Source organism: Suricata suricatta, chromosome 14, assembly GCF_006229205.1.
Source record: "Suricata suricatta isolate VVHF042 chromosome 14, meerkat_22Aug2017_6uvM2_HiC, whole genome shotgun sequence".
Taxonomy (NCBI): domain Eukaryota; kingdom Metazoa; phylum Chordata; class Mammalia; order Carnivora; family Herpestidae; genus Suricata; species Suricata suricatta.
In genome coordinates this window covers 83,726,811-83,748,354 of record NC_043713.1, presented here as the reverse complement: position 1 = coordinate 83,748,354, position 21,544 = coordinate 83,726,811, and the positions used below count along the sequence as shown (strand labels likewise).

The 21,544-nt window shown below is 49.7% G+C and overlaps 1 protein-coding gene across 1 annotated transcript; it reads left to right on the top strand.

Annotated features, from left to right (window-relative positions):
* The first annotated feature begins 2,892 nt into the window (after positions 1-2,892).
* RILPL2 (Rab interacting lysosomal protein like 2) lies at positions 2,893-19,887 on the top strand. Its single transcript, XM_029922100.1, has 4 exons — positions 2,893-3,550; positions 10,773-10,924; positions 16,395-16,508; positions 19,343-19,887. Exons 1-4 carry the CDS (start codon positions 3,194-3,196, stop codon positions 19,365-19,367), a joined length of 648 nt encoding a protein of 215 aa, XP_029777960.1. The 5' UTR covers positions 2,893-3,193; the 3' UTR covers positions 19,368-19,887.
* Positions 19,888-21,544: the final 1,657 nt, after the last annotated feature.

The following is a 21,544-nucleotide window of genomic DNA, read 5'->3' as shown; positions in this document are numbered from 1 at the left end:
GGGATCATGACCTGAGCTGAAGCCAGACGCTCAACCGACGGAGCCCCCCAGGCACCCCTGTTTGTTTGTTTTTAAGTAGGCTCCAGGAATTCCTGGGTGGCTCCGTCAGTTAAGTGTCCAACTCTTTGTTTCAGCTCAGGTCATGATCTCACAATTCGGTTCATGAGATCTAGTCCCACATTGGGCTCTACACTGACAGCATGGAGCCTACTTGGGATTCTCTCTTTCCTTTCTCTCTGCCCTTCCCATACTCTCACATTCTCTCTCAAAATAAATCAGTAAGCTAAAAACAAAAACAAAAAAAAAAATAGGCTCTATGACCTGAGCCTAAATCAAGAGTGGGACACTTAACCAACTGAGCCACCCAAGTGCCCCAAGATTTTTCATTATCGCATTGTAGGAGATCTTTGTATAATCCGGATAATAACCCATAATAGCCCCTTATCAGATTTGACTTGCAAATATATTCACTCATTCTATAAGGCTGCTTTTTCATTTAATTGTGGTCTTGGATATTTTCTTATTTTTATATATATTTTTGATGCACAAGTTTTTTGTTTTTTTTTTAATTTTTTTTAATGTTTTATTTATTTTTGATACAGACAGAGACAGAGCATGAGAGGGGGAGGCGCAGAGAGAGAAGGAGACACAGAAACGGAAACAGGCTCCAGGTTCTGAGCTAGCTGTTAGCACAGAGCCCGACGCGGGGCTCGAACCCACGAACGTGAGATCTGACCTGAGCCGAAGTCGGAGGCTTAACTGACTGAGCCACCCAGGCGCCCCGATGCACAAGTTTTTTTGATGTTTTGGGTTTTTGATTGTTTTTATTTTTGAGAGAGAGAGAGAGGCAGAGTGCAAGCAGGGGAGGGGCAGAGAGAGAGGGAGACACAGAATCCAAACCAGCCTCCAGGCTCTAAGCTGTCAGCACAGAGCCTGTCAAGGGGCTCAAACTCACGAGCTGGGAGATTATAATCATAATCTGAGTTGAAGTTGGCCGCTTAACCGCCTGAGCCACCAGGTGCCCCTGTTTAGTTTTTTTTAATTTTGAAAGAGAGAGAATGTAAACAGGGGAGGGGCAGAGAGAGAGAGGGAGACAGAGGATCAGACTTGGGCTCAATGTGGAGCTGGAACTCAGAGATCGTGACCTGAGCCGAAGTCAGGTGCTCAGCCTACTGAGCCACCCAGGTGCCCTGGATGCACAAGTTTTGAGTGTTGATGTAGCCCTGTTTGTGTACATATTCTTTCGTTGCCTGTGCTTTTGAAGACGTCATTGCTAAATCCAGTGACATGAAGCTTTTCCTCTATGTCTTTTTCTAAGAGTTTTATAGCTTTATGTTTTTTATCTCTTTTGAGTTAATTTTTATATATGGTGTAAGGCAAGGGTCCATCTTCATACTTTTGCATGGAGGTATCCAATTTTTCCAGCAACATTTGTTGAAAAGACTGTTCTTTTCCCCTCAAGAATGGTCTTGGCACCCTTATGGAAAATTATTGGACCATATTTGCAAGAGTTTATTCCTAGGCACTCTATAATACTCCATTGTTTGGATGTACCATATTTTATTTATGGCAAGTCTAACGTTTTATCTCCTTATTTAATCCCTGGGCGTTGTCATGTCTGTGATTTGTGGATTACTGAGCCCTTGCCCAGGAGTCTGGCTCCAACCTTTAGAACAATTGTCCCCTGAAAATAGTGTCTATTCTGTTTGCTTGCTTTGCTTTTTGCCTGTTTTATCCGTGGCCACTCACCATTGTGCTGCTAGAACCTCAGTGTGGAGAAAATCAACTACATCTACCCCCCAAGAAAGCTAGCAATCTATTCCTGGGAAAGACAAGCACCATTGCGGAGTTTTCTGCCTATGATTCTTTTTTTTTTTAATGTTGATTTATTTTTGAGACAGAGTGCGAACAAGGGAGTGGCAGAGAGAGGAGACACAGAATCCAAAACAGGCTCCAGGCTCTGAGCTGTCAGCACAGAACCCGATGCGGGGCTCAAACCCACGAACTGCGAGATCATGACCTGAGCCGAAGTCAGACACTTAACCGACTGAGCCACCCAGGCGCCCCTAGGATTCTTAAACATTTCTAATCAAAGCTAAAAGAACTCGTTTTGTAATCCACACTGCTAATATGGTTAATAATACCCTATCTGTAGAATGCTTTCCAATTTCCCAGACAGACGGTGGTTTTTGTCTTATTACTCCTAACACCCCAGCCCGCCTGCCCCGTGTCTCCCACACAAGTTTGGTATGTGTTGGAGGACAGAATGAACAACACCCGCTAACATTTTTTGCGTAGTTCCGAAGTGCTTTTGTCACGTGCAGCATCTCCTGACCTCACCGCGGACGTCCCTGCAGCAACCTCGCCACTAAATGCTTTCATTCCTCGAGTAGGAAGCCGAGGGTTAAGTAATCCGCCAGGCCCGCAACCCTGCCGGAAGGGAGAAGCCCAGGAATCGGCCAAGTGCACAGCGCAGGGATTCTCCCTTTTACTAAGAGTCAGAGGCCACACACGGGTCGTGGCGACCACCGGCCCCGGAGTTGTGCGCAACCCGGCGCTCCGGACTCCCGCGCGTACCCAGCAACAGCAGTCCTCTGTTTTGCAGCGGGCTTCTGAAAATTTTGTACCCCCGCCCCCACAGAGACCCAGATCTTCCTCCACGGACAATGCAAATTCTACGACTGCAAAGCGTGAGCACAGAAGAAAAAGTTCTGGGCTTTTCACCTTCCTTTCCCAGGCTCGCTGTGGAAACTCCGCCGCGTCTCCATGGAAACCCGGCGGCAGCGGCGGCCGTCGCCGGGGGCGGGGCTCAGGCGGCGGCCCCTCCCCCTTCCCGGTTTGCAACATCTCCCAGCCAGGAGCAATCGCGGTCACCCCTTAACCTCTGTGTTCCTCTTCTCGGCTGCCCGCCCTTTCTGCTGTCTTTTCGCGCCCCAAACCACATCCTGGGGGCCGGCCTCCTGCACGGTGGTCGGCGGGGCCGCTGCACCAGGCGCCCGGGCCCGGGAGGCGCCGCGAGAGGCCTTTCTGTCCTGGGCCCTCCCCTCGGCCGCGCTGATTGGCCGCTCCCGGGCCGCCCCCGGCCCCTGCAGGCAGGGTCTCAGCCTGCGGAAAGTTTTCTGCGCCCGGAGGAAGTTACACTTTCGGAGATTGTGAGAAAGCAGATCCCGTGGCTGCTGGGCTCCGAGCGGCCATGGAGGAGCCCCCTTTGCGAGAGGAGGAGGAGGAGGAGGAGGAGGAGGAGGAGGGGGAAGAAGAGGAGGAGGAGGCAGACGAGGCTGGGCCCGAGGGGGCTTTGGGCAAGAGCCCCTTCCAGCTGACCGCCGAGGACGTGTATGATATCTCGTACGTGATGGGCCGCGAGCTGATGGCCCTGGGCAGCGACCCCCGGGTGACACAGCTGCAGTTCAAGATCGTCCGCGTCCTGGAGATGCTGGAGACCCTGGTGATTGAGGGCAACCTGACGGTGGAGGAGTTGCGAATGGAGAGGGACAGCCTCAAGAAGGAGGTGGAGGGGCTGCGGACCGAGGGCTCGGCGGCCGGCGGGCAGGTGAGTGCGGGCTGCAGGGCGTGGGGGGAGAGCCCCTGAAGACAACCACCGCGCTGGTCCAATCCCCAGATTAGAAGCAGTCTGATAGGTACATTGATTGAGCACTTACTAGGTGCTGGGTCGTGGGCCGAGTGCTGTTCCGAATCAGGGCCTTGCAGCATTTTTGACGTGACCCAGAGCAGTGGGCTCTCCAGCTCTAGCGTGCTGCGAATCGTCTGGGGTGTTGGTTAAAGCACACATCGCTGAGCCCTTGCCCCAGAGTTTCCGATTCGACAGATCTGGAGTGGGACCTGGGAATCTGCATTTCCAGCAGGTTCCATCACATTTTGAAAATCTCGACCTAGAGTGAGAAATAAATTCTAAGGGAGAGAAATCAGTGATGAGACCACCAAAAAACACCACAAAACAAAAATGTTGAGAGAGTGTTTCTTCAGAATTGTGTCAAAGCGGAAGAAACACAGCACAAACGCAACAGAGGAATGGATTTTAAATCTGTGGTGTAGTCGCACCGTGGAGTACTATGCAGCAGGGGAAAAGGGCAGCTGTGGGCACCACTCTCACCGGTGTCACACGGGGAGCCAGGCACAGAAGGGAGCCCACTGTGTAGCTACATGAAACGGAAGCACAGGTAGAACACCCTGTTCCTATGGAAGACAGATTGGCGGATATCCCAGGGAGGAGAGAGGTGGGGGAGAGGGCGGGGGGCGGGGGGCTCATGGGGCACTCATCTGGGTGTGGTTACATGGGTGTACACCGATGTTAATAATTATCGAGCTAGGGGCACCTTGCTGGCTCAGTCAGAGGAGCGTGTGACTCTTGATCTCAGGGGTCAGGAGTTCAAGCCCCACTTGGGGATAGAGATTACTTAAAATAAGTAAGTTTTTAAAAAAATCATCCAGCTATAAATTCAAGATTAGTGCAGGTATGTTCTATCTCTGTTTTACAGATTTATCCATTATATCACTATCCGATATTGGTGAGACAAGTTTCAAGAAACAGCTTACCCTGACTCACCCTTATTAAACTTGATGCACAAACTTGCCGATTCCATTTTATGAGTTTTTTAAAGTATTCTTTTATCTAATTTTTTTTCTTTAATCTTAATTTATTTTTGAGAGAGAGAGAGTGAGAGCAGGGAAGGGACAGAAAGACGGGGAGAACCAGTATCTGAAGCAGGCTCCAGGCTCTGAGGTGTCAGCACAGAGCCCGATGAGGGGCTCGAACTCACAAAGCATGAGATAGGACCTGAGCTGAAGTCTGCTGCTTAACCGACTGAGCCACCCAAGCGCCCCAATGTGTTTTTTTATTTTAGAGAGAGAGAGAGAGAGAGAGAGCATGAGCAGGGGAGGGGGTAGAGATACAGAACCTTTTTTTTTTTAAATGTTTGTTTATTTATTTTGAGAAAGAGAGAGAGACACCAGAGAGGGACAGAGAGGGAGAGAGAGAGAGTCCCAAACAGGTTCCGCACTGTCAGCACAGAGCCCAACGTAGGGCTCAAAGTCACAAACCATGAGATCATGAGCTGAGCCCACGTCAAGAGTGGGTCGGTCCCTTGACCTACTGAGCCCTCCCGGGGCCCCCAAGAAAGAGAATCGTCAGCAGTCTCCATGCTCAGTACTGGAGCCTGACGCAAGCATTGCTCGCATGACCCTGGGAGTATGACCTGAACCCAAATCAAGAGTTGGTTGTTCAACCAACTGAGCCACCCAGGCGCCCCTATTGTTGAGTTTTAAAATTCTTGCCACAATTGGTTAAATGAACATCATGAATTACTAGTGGTCTCCAGCCAGTTAAAAAAAAAAACAAAAGCTGTTCTAAATGGACTATCTCATCGAATCCTCTTACTGTTAGCATATCCATTTTATAGAAATGGAGGCATAGAACAGTTCAGTAATTTGCCAGAAGACTTACTTCGAGTAAGAGATGAAGGCAGGATTTGAGCTCAGAGACGCTAGTCTTTACCTCCGCACACTAAATGCAGAGACATTTGACCTCATTTGTTGGAATGACATTTGGTGGCGACTGCATAGGGCAGGATGGCGGGGCTGCAGGGCTTAAACTAGCCAGGAGCCTGCGCCCACGGGGCTCACATCTGGTGGGACAGCTCAGCACCCTGCGGGCCGGAACTGCAGTAACCACATCCCAGACCAAGAAGTGTGCCGGGAAGGGAAAGCACGGCAGGAACGGGGTGGCGTCCGCAGGGAGAAAAGTGAAGGCTTCCGGCCGCGTCCCTGGTACTCGTTTATTTCACCTACTCATGCGTCACTGTGACAACAGTGTTTGGAGATACGTGTCTGCTTTAGAGTGTCCGTCCAACGAGGGGGCCGAGTACCATTTGCAGCCCGGCTTCGGAGACTCTTGCTCTGGATGGCTCAGCTCACATCCTGAGCGCTTTCCCCACCTCCGGCCCCAGGACAAGGCTATGGAGGCGGCCCCATGCGGACCGGGCACGGCTCTGCCCAGCGCCCGGGGGTTTCCTGCGCTGGGGCACAGCGGGCAAGCTTTGTCAGGGGGCAGATGAGGTGGCATTTCCCTCCCAAACCATAAGCCTCAAGAACAGGGGTGGGGGAAAGGGCAGACAGAATGCATGTTTAGCGCCACTAGGCAGTTGATAAAAATACACCTTCTTCTTTGTTTTCTTTTTTAAAATTATCTTTTAATTGTGGTAAAGTACCCATAAAATGTGCCACCCTAACCGTTCTTAAGTGCACAGTGAAGTGGCATTGACGTTCGTCCAGGCTCTTGTGCCACCATCGCCACCGACTACGCAGAATTCCTTCCGCCTCGCAGAACTGAAGCTCTGTCCTATTAAACACCGCTCCCTGCTCCCCCGCCCCATGTCTGCTTTCTTGTCTTTTTATAAAATTTTTAATGTTTATATTTGAAAGAGAGAAAGAGACAGAGTGTGGATGGGAAGGGGCAGAGAGAGGAGACAGAATCGGAAGCAAGCTCCAGGCTCCGAGCTGTCAGCACAGAGCCCGATGCGGGGCTTGAACCCATGAACTGTGAGATCATGACCCGAGTCGAAGTTGGCCACTTAATTGACTGAGCCCCCCAGGCACCCCATTCCGTGTCTACATTCCATCTCCATGAATTCTCCTATTCCAGCTACTTCGTATAAGAGAGTTGTAAGTGTTTCCTCTTGTCACTGGCTTATTTCACTGAGCGCAGTGTCGTTAGGGGTCTTGCATGGTGTAGCGGGCGTCGGAATCCCCTGCCTTTTAACAGCTGAATAAAAGTCCGTTGTGTGGAGAGCTGACATTTTGTTCGTCCACGCATCTGATGGTTGACCCCTGGCTTGCTTCTGCTTGTTGGCTAGTGTGAATAAGGCTGCTGTGAACGTGGAGGGTTCCTCAGTCAGTTAAGTGTCTGACTTGGGCTCAGGTCATGATCTCACGATTCAGGAGTTCGAGCCCCGTGCTGACAGCTCAGAGCCTGGAGCCTGCTTCCGATTCTGTGTGTGTCTCTCTCTCTGCCCCTCCCCTGCTTGTACTCTGTTTCTCTCTCTCTCAAAAACAAATAAACATTTAAAAATTTTAAAAAAGAGTGTAATTGCTGGATCATGAGAGAATCCTGTTTTTAATTTTTTATGGATCTGCCATATGGTTTTCCATAGTGACTGCGCCATTTTACATTCCCAACAGCAGTACATAAGAATTCCACCTGCTTTCCACGCTTGTTCTTTTCTGTTTTGAGTGTTTCCAATAGCCACCCTAATGGGTGTGAGGGAGTTTTTTCCTTTCTCTTTTAAACATTTAAGTTCAGGGGCGCCTGGGTGGCTCAGTGAATTAAGTGCCTGACTCTTGGTTTTTTTTGGCTCAGGTCATGATCTCACAGTTTGTGGGTTCGAACCCCATGTCGAGAGTGCTTGGGTTTCTCTCTCTTTCCCTCTCTCTCTCTCTCCCTCTCTCTGACCCTCTCTGCTCTCTCTTTCTCAAAATAAATAAACTTTAAATAAGCAAATAAATAATAAAATTTAAGTTCAAAGATCAAAAGGTGCAAACGTGTTTGCCTTGAAAACTCTACCTCCCCACTGCTCTCCACCCCCAGCCACCCAATGACCCTCCCTGGAAAAAATTTAAATGATCGGTTTCTTGTGTATCCTTCCAGAGATACTTGCTGTGAACAGAAGCAGATATGAAAATATTTTTCCTTTTTCACACAAACGGTATTATAATATGTACCCAGTTCTGCCTATTGCGTATTTTCAGTTAACAGCATGAAAGCTGAATTAAATCAGGATGAAAAACTCATCTTTTAATGGCTTTGAAAACTTCCCTTGTACAGTGTTATCAACGATTCCACCTGAGGGTTCTTAACTCAGAGTTCTTAGATGCCCCAGGGGATCGTGATTCCAATCCAAGAAGTCGATGCCTTTGCATGGGAAAAAATTATGTTTTCATTTTCATTAACCTCCAGCTGAAATGGGTCACTTTCTCCAATTGTGAATGTAGACAACAAACCTCAGCAACATTAGCAATACCTGTGGAAACCACGGGTAGTTCCATGTCCCCTAACAATATAGTTCCCATCTTAAAGCTGTGTTTTTATGAACCAAGTACTGGGGCGCCTGGGTGGCTCAGTCAGTTGAGCGTCCAGCTTCAGCTCAGGTCATGATCTCGCGATTCGTGGGTTTGAGCCCCGCGTCAGGCTCTGTGCTGACAGCTAGCTCAGAGCCTGGAGCCTGTCTTCGGATTCTGTATCTCCCTCTCTCTCTCTGACCCTCCCCTGCTCACGTTGTCTCTCTCTGTCTCTCAAAAATAAATTTTAAAAACATAAAAAGAAACTGTTAGCCACGTATTTTACCAAACCTGCATCTAGATCATCTTATTATTTTTTTTAAAGTTAAGTGGGGGAGGGGCATGGAGAGAGGGAGACAGAATCCCAAGTAGTCTCCCCACTGTCACCACAGAGCCTGACATGGGACTCAAACTCATGAACCGTGAGATCATGACCTGAGCCAAAAATCAAGAGTTAATGCTTAACCAACTGGGCCACCCAGGTACCCTAGATCACCTTATTTGGTAAAGAAGCAGATATAGGGGCGCCTGGATGACTCAGTCAGTTGAGTGTCCAGCTCTTGATTTCAACTCAGGGCATGATCCTAGGGTTATGGGATCGAGTCCTGCTTCAGGCTCCCTGCTGAGTGTGGAGCCTGCTTAGGATTCTCTCTCTCTTCCTCTGCCCTTCTCCCTGGCTTTCACTCTCTCTCTCTCAAAAAAAAAAAGAAGATGACAAAGAAGATATATGTCAGAGTATTTATATACACACACAAAACAAATATGTATGTATGCATATACAAATTTATATACACACATGTATATGTATATATGCATATAAAAATAATATTTATGTGTATTATTTAGTCACTCAGTTTTTCTTAACTATTTGCGCAGACATTACATTAGTTACAGGATTAGTAAAAAATTAGGATCCTTTACCCTAAACTCTCACAAGACATACTCTTGCATCGCCACAGTAAATGATCAAATTCAGGGGAAAAAAAGTGATAGAACACTAAGATCTACTATACTATCCCTATTCAAAATTCATGATAATGTCCTTTACACCATCTTCTTTCTGGTGCAGGATCCAGTCCATGGTTACATGGTACCTTTAGTTGACAGATCTCTTTAATCTGAGAGAGTTCCTCAGCTTTTGCTTGTGTTTTACAACCTTGACATTTTTGGTTATATATCAGTTGGTTTGTAGAATATGCTTCAACTTAGGTTTGTTTTGATGCGTGATGGTTAGATTCAGGTGGTATGTGTTTAGCAGGAAAGGATGCTGTGTCCTTCTCAGTGCATTTTATCAGGGGGCACCTGCTTCAGTTTGTCATTATTGGTGATGTTAACTTGTGTCACTTGTCTAACGTGGTGTCTGCAAGATTTCTGCACTGGAAAAGTGCCTTTACTCCCTCTGTAATTTATAAGTAGTTATGGGGAAATGCTTTGAAACTGCAAAATATTCTGTTCCCTAACAAACTTCCACCAGAAAGTTTTAGATCCATTCCTTACTCTTGCCTGAATCAATTGTTACTACGTTGGTGGCAAATGGATGATTTTTTTTTGACTCTGTCATCTTCTGCATTTATTAGTTGGCCGTATTCTGTAAGGTGGGAACTCCCCTCTCCTCCCCTGTACTCATCAGATCTTTGCAGAGACACAGAACCAGGAGGGGAAATAGCTCTCCATATAAAGAAGATAGTTATCTGAGGAACTGTCTCATGCAGTTATGGAGGCTGAGAAATCTTACTTGAAATCTGCAGTCTGCAAGCTAGAGAAGCAGTAAGTCCTGCGAACTGGGGGTGGTGGGCTGATGGTGGAAATCCTGGTCTGGACCAAAACCCCGAGAACCAGGAGTGTCCATACCTGAGGGCCAGAGAAGGGATGACCCATATCAACTAACAGAGCTCGAATTCACCCTCTCCCCGCCTTCCTTCTACGTGGGTCCTCAGCGGATTGGATGCCGCCTACCCCCCACCAGGGAGGGCCATCTGCTTTACTCAGCTCATCGAACCAAATGCTAATATCTTCCAGAAACACCTTCACGGACCCACCCAGAAATGTGTACCCAGCTATCTGGGCGTCCCTTAGCCCAGCCAGTAGACACGTAAAATTAACCATCACATCTCCATGAATTAGTTAATTAGTTTAAATTTTAAGTATGGACTCCTGAATTCTCTTTTTATGTGAACTGTTATTATTATTCATTTTGATACTCAAATTGTTCTGAGTCTGGCCAGTGGCAGCTCCTCCAAACTGTCACTTTGACATTCTGTTCCCTCCCACAAGGAAACTGGCTCATCGTAGAGTTTTCCCTTCCCAGCCCTGGAATCAGCCATTCTCCAAGGAGCCCTGGCTGTTTACTTGGAGAATGGTACTTAGAACTTTCTCGCTTTTCATTAAAGATGTTAGTCGCATAGAGTGCCTGGGAGTAACAAAACAGAACATTCCTTTCTGGAGTAGACAGTCCATCGTTTTTTATTTTTTTAAAGAAAAAATTTTTTAATGTTTATTTATTTTTTGAGAGAGAGAAAGTGCGAGCAGGGGAGTGCGAGACAGAATCTGAAGCGGCTCCTCTCAGCACAGAGCCCAACGTGGGGCTTGAACCCACGGACTGTGAGATCATGACCCGAGTTGAAGTCCAACGCTTAACCAACGAGTCTCCCAGGCGCCCCGACAGTCCATCTTCATGAGGGAAACTGTATCTCTTCTTACAGGTACACCCTGGACCAGACAAAATGGTGGTGGACCTGACAGATCCCAACCGGCCGCGCTTCACTCTGCAGGAGCTGCGGGATGTGCTCCAGGAGCGCAACAAACTCAAGTCGCAGCTGCTGCTGGCGCAGGAGGAGCTGCAGTGCTATAAGAGGTGGGGCGCCGCCCAGGGGACCCCGCGCCGCAGCACCGGCCCCGCCCAGAATCCGGGGTGCGGCACGTGTTCGTTCTTACGGTCACTCGGCGGGTGCTCGGCGACCTAGTGCACGCCACACCCGCGACAGAGGAAGTCCGTGCTAGTCCGGGGGGCAGACAAGCAGTCCACACGGAAATCTGAACCGAACATGCAGGATAATGGTGCTCAGTGGTCACAAGGGGGCAGGGGGCGCCTGGGCGGCTCAGTTGGCTCAGCATCTGACTTTTGATCTCGGCTCAGGTCACGATCTCATAGTGAGTGAGATAGAGCCCCGCTCCACTCACAGCCAGAGGCTGCTCAGGATTCTCTCTCTCCCTCTCTCTCTGCCCCTCCCCCGCTCACTTTCTCTCTCAAAATCAATAAATGAACAAAACAAAACATGTTTAAAAACAAGGTGAGGGGCACCTGGGTGGCTCAGTCAGTTAAGTATCCGACTTCAGCTCAGGTCATGAGCTTCTGGTTCATGAGTTCAAGCCCCGCATCAGGCTCTGTGCTGACAGCCTGCTTCAGATTCTGTCTCCCTCTCTCTCTGCCCCTCCCCTGCTCATGCTGCGCTGTCTCTCAAAAATAAGTAAACATGAAAAAAAGGTTAAAAACCTAAACAAGTGACATATGACAGTAAAGCGCTTGGAGAGGGGAGGGGTTCTGTTTTACATGGAGTGGTCAGCAAAGACCCGTGTGAGGTCAGTGGCAGGAAGCAGCCGTGTAAGGATTGGTAGGGCAAAAGTGGAGGAGAAGTGCTAAGACCCTGATGTGGGAAGCATCTTGGCCAATTTAAGAGCCCCAGCATGGTGGAAATTGGAACATAGGTAGAGGTGTGCCTTCTGGGCCACAGGAAGGAGTTCTAATTTTATTGTAAGTGTAATGAGAAGTCATTGGAAAGTTTTAATCAAAGAAATGACAAGATCTGATTTACTGTTTTAAAAGATCAACCTGGGGGGCGCCTGGGGGGCTCAGTCGGTTAAGCGTCCAGCTTTGGCTCAGGTCATGATCTCACGGTTTGTGGGTTCGAGCCCCGCATCGGACTCTGTGCTGACCGCTAGCTCAGAGCCTGGAGCCTGCTTCAGATTCTGTACCTCCCTCTCTCTCTGACCCTTCCCTGCTCACGCTCGCTCTCTCTCTGTCTCTCAAAAATAAATTAAAAACATTAAAAAAAAAAAAAAAGATCAACATGAAGGGCGCCTGGCTGGCTCAGTCCGTAGAGCCTGCAAGCCTTGATCTCAGGGTCATGAGTTCAAGCGTCATGTTGGGCATAGCGCTTACATTTTTTAAAAAGTATAAAATAAAATAGCAATATGGTAACTCGATAACTGAACTACGTGGTTAGGAGAATGTCCTCGGTCCTCAGAAATCTACACCATCGTATTTAGGAATAAGAGGGTACCATGTCTCCAGCTTCCTCTCAAGTGGTTCAGAAGGCACACAGACAGGTGGATGGACGGGTGAGTGGATGGGTGGGTGGATAGGCAGGCAGGTAGGTAGATACAGAGACAAACAGCTGGAGGATTTGGATAAAGAGTATATAAGAAGTCTCCATACTTATTTTACAGTTTGTCTATAAGTTTGAAATTATATAAAAATTAAAAGTTATAAAATGTCACAATAGGGGCACCTGGCTGGCTCAGTCAGTAGACTCTGTGACTCCTGATCTCAGGTTCTGAGTTCAAGTCCCATGTTGGATATGGAGATTACTTAAAACTAAAACCTTAAAAATAAAAAGACCACAGTGACATGTAAGGAAAAGATTGTAGGACAAGCAAGAGAGGCAGCAAGAAGCAGTTGACATGCTGGGTGGGGACTTTGTTATCTCCATCTGCATCCTGTTTCCCAAAATATTTTCTTTCATCTTGTCACTTCTTGAAAAGGGGCTCTGTGGTTGAATAATTCTGAGAAACTGTTGCGTTAAACAAAGCAGTTTCCCTTAAAGGCAGAAGAAGGAAAGACGAAGAGAATGAAAAACTCAGCGCCAGCTAATGTATATCAGTGTGTGTCGTGTGCCAGGCACTCGGCTAAGCGCACTCCAAGCATCGTTTCCGTTAGTGCTCACAGCAAGGAGAGTTACGGTAATGTTACCCGCAAGGTGTCCTGAGGTTCAGGGAGGTCAGTACCTGCCGAAGTCCCACGGCTCGTGGTGGCCACAGTGACACATGACCTCAGACAGCCTGATGATCGGAGCCCAGGCTTTTAATCATTGGCCACATTTACAAGTAAGAACTTAGGCTGATTCAAAACAAAGCGAAGTCCAAGGGATACCTCTCTTTTCCTTTACCCCCCCGCCCCGTGACATGATCTTTAAGTTCGCTCAAGGTAGAATCCTTAAGAAGGCAGTGGTACCGTAAAAAAGAGTTCCTCAGGAGCCGCGTCCAGAAGGCCCGAGTTCTGCCCACGGGAACCTAATTGTCTTCCTTCTGCTGGGGTGGGAACCGCGTTAGTGGAGGACCTTTCTGCATCTCATCTAAGAAGTACTTCAGACACAGATAGTTAAACACAGGAACCACTCCCCAGCTCGTTAGCGGATAAAGAGACGCCCTTCAGCTCGAGTTCTGAGTCCCCAGAGAACAGCGGCGCGCCCCGGCCGGTAGAGGCCAGGCCGGCAGGCAGCGGCCCTGCGCTTCCTCTCGTGGGTCCTACGTCCTGGAGAAACTGGCATGGCTGCTGAAGTGTTCTCCTAGCAACCGCGTCCGCTTGGAGGTTCAAGTTCTAGTGTATTTTGTTTGTTTTGCTTTCTTTTGTTTTAAGTAGGCTCCATGCCCAGTGTGGAGCCCAGCGGGGGGCTCAAACTCATGACCATGAGATCCAAACCTGAGCTGAGCTCAAGACTCAGCCGCTTAATCCACTGAGCGCCCCAGTGATAGTTCTGAATTGAGGCAGAGGTGGGAGGCTGCTTCCAAAGATGGCCACGATTTTTCCCATCCCGAGTGCCTTTTGCAACGAGACTTTTCCAGCCTCAAGAGGTAGAGTCTGTCTTCCTTCTGCTTGAGTCTGGGCGGCCCAGTGACTTGCTTTGACCCCTGGAATGTCGTGGAAGCGATGCCGTGTGGCTTCCGAGGGGAGGGCGCCAGGAGAGTTTTCGGGCCCAGTCCTTGCGGAATGCTTGAGCCCACCGTTCTGTGAGGAGGCGCGAGGCAGTCCCTCGGCGAGGTCACACGGAGTGAGGCGCCCCGGCTGCGCCCGGGTGGCCCACCAAGCCAGCCCTAGGGAATGGGGCCATCGTGAGAAATCACAAATCGTCCTTGTTTCAAATCACCGTGTTTTAGGGTGTTACGCAACAATAGATAACAGAAGGGGTTTTTATTAATAATAAATTAATAATATGTTAATATTAATGCTATAGCAAATATACAAAGAATAATATTAAATTATAAGAGCTCACTCTTTGCAAAGGAGAGGAAGGATGAACCCGGCTCTGTGACCGTCATACCTAAAGAGGCATCTTAGGCAGCTGGGCGCCCATAACTGAACACCATAGACTGGGTGGTCTAACCAATAGGAATATGTTTTCTCATAATTCTGGCAGGTAGAAGTCCAAGATCAGGGCGCCAGTACGGCCAGTTCTGACTCTTCCTGGGCTCTTGCACCTGGCAGAGAGAGCAAGCCCTCGGCCGTCGCCTCTGATCCAAGCACGCGCCCCTCCATGACCTCATTTAAACCTAATTGTCTCCCAAAGGCCTCATCTCCAAATAGCATCACCCTGGGGCTTAGGGCTTCAACATACGAGTTCCGGGGGACACAATTCAGTCTGTACGGAGGGCAGAAATTTACCAGCAGGTGCCACAGCAAAATACCGAGGTGGATATAACAAGCTATTACCCTTGAAATATTGCATCGTGGGGTGCCCGGGTGGCTCAGTCAGTTAGGTGTCTGACGCTTAACTTCAGCTCAGGTCATGACCCCAGGGTTGTGGGATCGAGCCCTCTGTTGGGCTGGAGCCTGTTTGAGAGTCTCTCTCCCTCCCTGTGCCCCTCCCCTGCTTGCACATACACATGTGGACTCTCTCTCTAACATTTTAAAAAAAATTAAAAATCTGGGTGGTGCCTGGGTGACTCAGTTGGTTAATCCTCTGTCTTGACTTTAGCTCAGGTCATGATCACACTGTTCATGAGATCGAGCCCCATGTCTGGCTCTGTGCTGACAGCGTGGAACCTGCTTGGGATTCTGTCTGTCTCTCTCTCTCTATCTGTCCCTTCCCCCCACTTTCTCTCTCTCAAAATAAACTTTAAAAAATGAAAATTAAAAATTTTTTGAAATATTGCCTTGTAGTCAGGTTTCTGTTTGTTGCAAGTGACAGAAATTCGGTTCAAACTAGCTTAAGTACATAACAGAATTTGTTGACCACGTAGTTGGGAAAGATTTTGGATTGCCTTCAGAAATAAAGAAAGAACTGCAATTAAGGCCTCAGGGTTGGAACCAGAGACTTGGTGCCTCTTTCTTTCCTCCTTGCTTCTCTTTGTTTGTTGGCCTCATTATGTTGTGTTGTGGACACACCTGCTGGGAATCTTAGAAACATGGCTGCTGGCGATCCCCGGTGACCAGGTGAGAGAGCAGCTTCTTCCAGCTTCCGTACATCAAGTCCAGGGAAATGCTCTGGTCCTCTGGTTTTTTTTTTTTTTTTTTTTTTTTGTCAAATGTTTTTATTTGTTTTAGAGAAAGAGAGAGACAGTGTGAGCAGGGGAGGGTCAGAGAGAGAGGGAGACACAGAATCCAAAGACAGGCTCCAGGTTCTGAGCTAGCTGTCAGCACAGAGCCCGATGTGGGGCTTGAACCCATGAACCGTGAGATCATGACGTGAGCCAAAGTCGGACACTTAACCGACTGAGCCACCCAGGCGCCCCTGGTCCTCTTTGAGTCAACTGACCTCAATAGCTCATCGGTCAATATCAATGTAGTTCTTATTACCATCTGACTTACTATATATTTTTTTACTTTATTTATTTATTTATATATTTATTTATTGACTGCTTCCTTCCCTGGTGGAAAAATACGAACTGCATGAGAGAAGATAATTCTGTTTTGTTCCCTGCTCCAGCTTTGGCACAGTACGGGGCTCACTAAATATTTGTGGAGTGAAAGTCAGATGCTGTGTAATATCTCACTTGGTCACTCAGTCCTAGGAGGCAGTCACTCTTATTATCCTCCCTTTATTGATTAGAAAATCAAGGCTTTAGTTAGAGAATTGATACGTGGTCATATTGCTAGAAAGTGGAGAAGGTTGAAGTCCTCGCCACCAGTTAGACAAGGGAAGGCAGGAAGAGAGGTCAGCCTTGGAAACGTGGAAGGAATATTCCCACTACTGGAAGCGGAATCTCTCGGACTCTAGCTGTCAGTGATTTCTAGTATAATGATTATTGTTAAGACCCTTCGCTTTCAGAGCTGCACACACAGAAGGTCTGCAGTAAAACAGCCCGTTTATTCGTCCCCTTTCCCCCAGTGGTCTGATCCCACCGAGAGAAGCCTCAAGAGGACGAAGAGAAAAAGATGCCCACGTCGCCAGGCCTGGCACTGCCAGAAGTAACAAGGAGGAGAAGACCATCATAAGGAAATTGTGAGTTACCTTGCTGCCCCACCCCCCAAATATTTGCCAGAGGGAGGAGTGGGGACCCGTGGAGGCTGGCCCCGGCTGAGGGGTCCCCCAGAGCCGGAGTGTTACCGTATCTGCCAGACTGTAGTCTAAGCACGTAGCGTACATCGGTTCACTGACTCTTCACAGTGACCTTCGGAGGCAGGAGCTGTCATTATCCCCATTCCGCAGCTGGAAAAATAGATCCAGGGAGGTAAATTCATTCCCCTGAGGGTCACACAGGTAGTAAATAGCAAAGTCAGGATTTGAACTCAAAGAAGTTCAGATTCTACGCTACTGCCCCCGTGTGATATAATGCTACTACAACCAAAACAAACAATAATGACAATAATTATTAGAGCTTAAGGGGGACTCATGGGGCGCCTGACTGGCTCAGGTGGTAGAGCAGGCGACTCTTGATCTTGGGCGTGTGAGTTCGAGCCCCCCGTTGAGTGCAGACTTTAGTTAGAAAAGCAGGGGCGCCACCTTTGGAGGCGCCTGTGTCTCCCAGCACTGGGCCACATCATGTGGTTTCCTTTCCGTCGTCCCCTCATGGTTATGCTCCTGCTAATCCGTCATTTCTCCGGGCACTAAGCCTCAAACCATGGAGTGTGGGGTACTTGCTTCAAACTCAGATTCTCGGAAGTCAAGTCTAGGATGAAGCCCAGAAATCTGAATTTCTAATAAAACTCTGATGTGGAGAGCTCTTAGACTGCACTTGGAGAGGTGCCTCCCCAGCCACCAGGTGCCCGTGCAGGAGGCCCGCCCTTCCCCCACCCCTCCGTGAAGCAGACAGCCCGTTTGCCTCGGCTGCTCCAGGAATGCGTGGCCAGGAGACAGTTACCTGCCCCGATCTCTTGGACAGACACTGGGAAACAGCCTCCGTCAGGGATCTCAAACTCAGATGCCTACGAGGGCCAGACACTTAATGTGGATGAGTGATGGAGGGGGGACATTTGCCAGGGTCCTGGCCAGAAACAAATCACACACTTAAAAGGGGTGACTGAAAAGATTTAAGGAAGGGACATCTTACAGACGTAGGCGGGGTACACTCTGGGGAGTCCTGGAAGGCTTCCCTGAGGAGGTGACATTCACACTGGACCCTGAACGACCATAAAGACTGCGAGAAGAGCATTCTTGGCAGAGGGAGCAGTAGGTATAAAGGCCTGAGGTGGGCGGTGAAGGGGGGGGAGGCTGGAGATTAGCATGGGGGGGTGGCGACGGTCCCACTAAGGAGCTTGAATTCCACTCTGAGAACTTCGGGAAGACACCAGAGGGTTTTAAGCAGGAGAGCGACAGGACCTCCGGCTGCTCTGTGGGGGCGGGGTGGCCGCAGAGTCACAGCAGGGCCGGGGGCGTGTTTCTGTCCCAAGGAAGCCCCTCCTGAGGTCAAGTAATAAAACGACACAGCGTCTCCATTCCACTCCGGGTGTCGTTTCTGAAGATGTTTACTTAGCACTTTTATTGGCTGGACATCCCATTGTAAGTGAGGCTTCCAGAAGACATAAACTACTGGTTTCTTTGTGCCTCTTCTAGGGGAGTTCTGTGGGCCCCTTAGAGTTTGAGCCTGATGTGGCGAAAAAATAATAATAATAGTAAAATAAAGAAGCCAGCCTGAGATCACATGTCTAATGAGCATGAGGCCACAGTTTCACGGTCAGACCAGCTTAGTGAATGAATGAATGAATGAATGAATGAACGAATGAATGAATGAATGACTTCCCGAGGAAGCAGGTCATGCCAAGGAGACTTGTCTGTGTCCTGAGGACGACGGGGAGCCACGGAAAGGCTTCAGCTGTGGAGTGACAGCTCTGCGGAGCGACACGGCCGCGACACGGCCGTCCTGGCTGCTGCGGGAGCGGATTCTGGCGGGCGGCGGGGAGGCTGCCGTGCTGACTCGGACTGGGGGGCGGGAGGCAGCGGAGGAGAGGACAAGTGTTGGGATCAGGAACGTATCTGGGGCCTGGTGACTAACAGGGAGCAGATGGGGGGGAGGAGCTGAGAACAACTCCCGGGTTCCTGGCATGAACGGCGAGGCGGGCGATGACGTCACTTCCTGAGCCCGGGCACTGGTGGGCGTGGGCAGCACGGACGGGTTCAGGGGAGACGAGTCCAGGGCCCGCCCCGGCCACTGCCAGAGGGGCCGCGCACGGTCCGCGAGGGGGTTGTCTTTGACGAGAAGCACAAAGCCATCTTCCTGTCACGGGCTTCCCAGCCCAACAGCCAGCTCGGAGCGGGGAAGTAACAGGCCCTGACACTGAGCGCGGCGATCAAGGCCGGGACAGCACGCTTCCTTCTCAGAACTTTGCATGTGAGGGGGAAACGCTGAGCGTTTGGTATTCGTGTCTCAGGGGATCTCTGTATGTTTGATCTGAGAATTTCCATGCCCATCTGTATTCATGGCAAAGATCTGTTTATAGTTGGAGGTCGCATGCATGCTTCCTCCCCAGTGAAACCTCCCGAAGTTAAAAAAGGCGTCAGACACCGTCTTTCGGCCCAGCCTAGCATTTTAAATGGGCTCTGGGTCCACCAGCTCATGTTTCACAACTTACTGTGTGACCGCGGGCCTGTTACTAAAGCTTGCAGGGCCTCAGTGTGCTCATCTGTACAGCAGGGACATTGCTGGTCCGTAGCTCATCAAGCTGTCATGAGTGTGAACTGAGCTGACGGATGGAAAGCCCCTCGACGGCGTCTGCCCGGACTGAGCCCTGAGCAGACGTTGGGGTCCGTGGCCTGCAGGAGCCTCTTACAGACTCTTCAGGGTCCCGCACCCCGCGTTTCCCCCGGGTGCCCTCTGATCCTCCTTTCTCTTCACACAGGTTCTTTTTCCGATCGGGGAAGTAGACGCAGGTCTAAGGCCACGACTAAGGCAGGAGATCTCGGACTCAAGAAGGCGACGCGCCCAGACTCCCAAACGCATCTCTCCATGCCGCGTGTATGCACTGTCCTTGCTCATTCGTTTCTCCCGGAAGCCACCACGGAGGAAGGAGGGAGGCGCTCAGGACCACAGTCTGTGTGGCCGCGGAGCTGACGCCCCAGGAGGCTCAGCCAGGGCAAGGCCGCAGAAGGAAAGCAAAAGGGAAAGAGACCTACTTCCTGCCCCACCTCGGCCTCCCGGGGGGGCCTCCAGCGAGCAGATGCGCCCTCCCCTTGTCTGGTCCCACAGGTGACCCTGGTCTCCACCGTAGTAGCAGCAAAAATGCCTGAGCCCACCGGGAGAGGGGAGCAGGGAACGCGGGAGAAAACGGCATTGACATTCCAGTGATGCTTTCAAGGATATGAGGCGAATATTCGATTTTGCTTCACGAGACTTTACTTGATTTTATGTGATTTTGTATCAAAGTAAAATGACTTGTATACGTTCTCTGAGTGTTTAAGAGTGGTCTCTTAGAGTTAAGTGACCTTAAGTGAGGGGCTTTAACCTGTCAGACCCTCTGGTGCCAAATCTGTAAATTGTATGTATGTACATATACATATGCACATGGTGGTGTATATATATGGTGCATATATATTGCAGGGACTCTAAATGATGCACCAGTATTTTGTGTGTTGCTATGAGTGAAAAAAAAATGCTGCAAAATATTATTATGTTTTGACCAAAGTTCCCCAAACAACAATCTTGGAAAGAAGAACAAAGCTGGAAGTATCACAGTCCCAGATTTCAAGATACACCACCAAGGGGCGCCTGGGGGGCTCAGTCGGTGAAGCATCTGACTTCCGCTCAGGTCATGATCTCGCAGTTCATGGGTTCAAGCCCCATGTCAGGCTCTGTGCTGACAGCTAGTTCAAAGCCTGGAGCCTGTCTTCGGATTGTGTCTTCCTCTCTCTCTGACCCTCTCCTGCTCATGCTGTCTCTCTCTTTCTCTCTCAAAAATAAATAAAACATAAAAAAAAAAAAGATATACCACCAAGCTGCAGTCATCAAAGCAGTATGGTGCTGGCATGAAAACCGGACCCACAGATCAACAGAACGGAACAGAGAGCCCAGAAGTAAACCCACAACGTATACTGGTCTGTGAGCAATTGAACTACAACAAAGGGGGCAAGATATGCAGTGGGAGAAAGACGGTCTCTTCCACAAACGGTGCTGGGAAAACTGGACAGATCATAACATGAAGATGCTACTGATTCAAGGCTCATCCTGACTTCAGAGATGTTAATATGCAGGCAAAATGTACGTAGGATTCGGCGAATCGCAGTGCAGGGAACAGGGAAGCTGATGAGCTCTCCTGTGGCCCTGGTGTCCCAGCCGGCACCCTGGCTGCGGAAGGCCTCCTCTGCTGAAGGGATTAGCTCATTTATTCCTGTAACGACTCGGGGTTTACAGATTTGGAAAGTGAAACTCCACAGGGTGAAAGTACCTTCCACGAGGCCAGGCAGCTAGGACGCGGCTGCCCCGGGGGGCACGTGAAGGCCCGGTCCGAAGGCCCAGGTTCCTGTCTGCACAGGGCCACGTGCCCTGCTGCTCCGAGCGGCACGGATGTGACGGACGGGTGCGCGTCTCGCCTGCACCACTTTGAGGACCTTCTGCAAACTGCTCCCTGTGCTCCCGTGGGACGGGCACAGTCATTCCCGCGGCACACCCAAGGTGACAGCACAGTGGGACTGAGGGACTCTTCCGGGACCCCAGCTCAAAAGTGCTGGAAGTCGGACCTGAACCCAGACGCCAACTCCACAACTCAAGCTCCACCCACTCTGCCTCCCGAGAAACATCGGCCACGCTGAGTCCCATCCCGGAAGAGCCTTCCTTCCATCGGGGGCTCCTGATTCTAACCCCTGGTGCTGCTGCAGTTCTCACTGGGTGCTGGTGTCCTAACAGTGGTGGGGGAGGGGAAAGCTTTCTGGACCTGGGAGGTGAGAGCCAGCTGGGGCACCAGCCTTACATCCTAGAGTCTCAGCTCTGACAGCCAGCGCCCCTACACCTGACTCATCCCTGCCTCAGTTTCCGTATCTCCAGGCTGCAGGATGGCCATAAAGTCTAGAAGCAGACAGAAGGTCACTGTGTGCTGTCCGGAAGCCAG

Bases quoted from the DNA above. Each gene is read 5' to 3' on its own strand.
- RILPL2 (XM_029922100.1), top strand. From the start codon at position 3,194: ATGGAGGAGCCCCCTTTGCGAGAGGAGGAGGAGGAGGAGGAGGAGGAG. The intron at 3,551-10,772 runs GTGAGTGCGGGC...CTCTTCTTACAG, and splicing joins GCTCGGCGGCCGGCGGGCAG to GTACACCCTGGACCAGACAA. The intron at 16,509-19,342 runs GTGAGTTACCTT...CTCTTCACACAG, and splicing joins AAGACCATCATAAGGAAATT to GTTCTTTTTCCGATCGGGGA.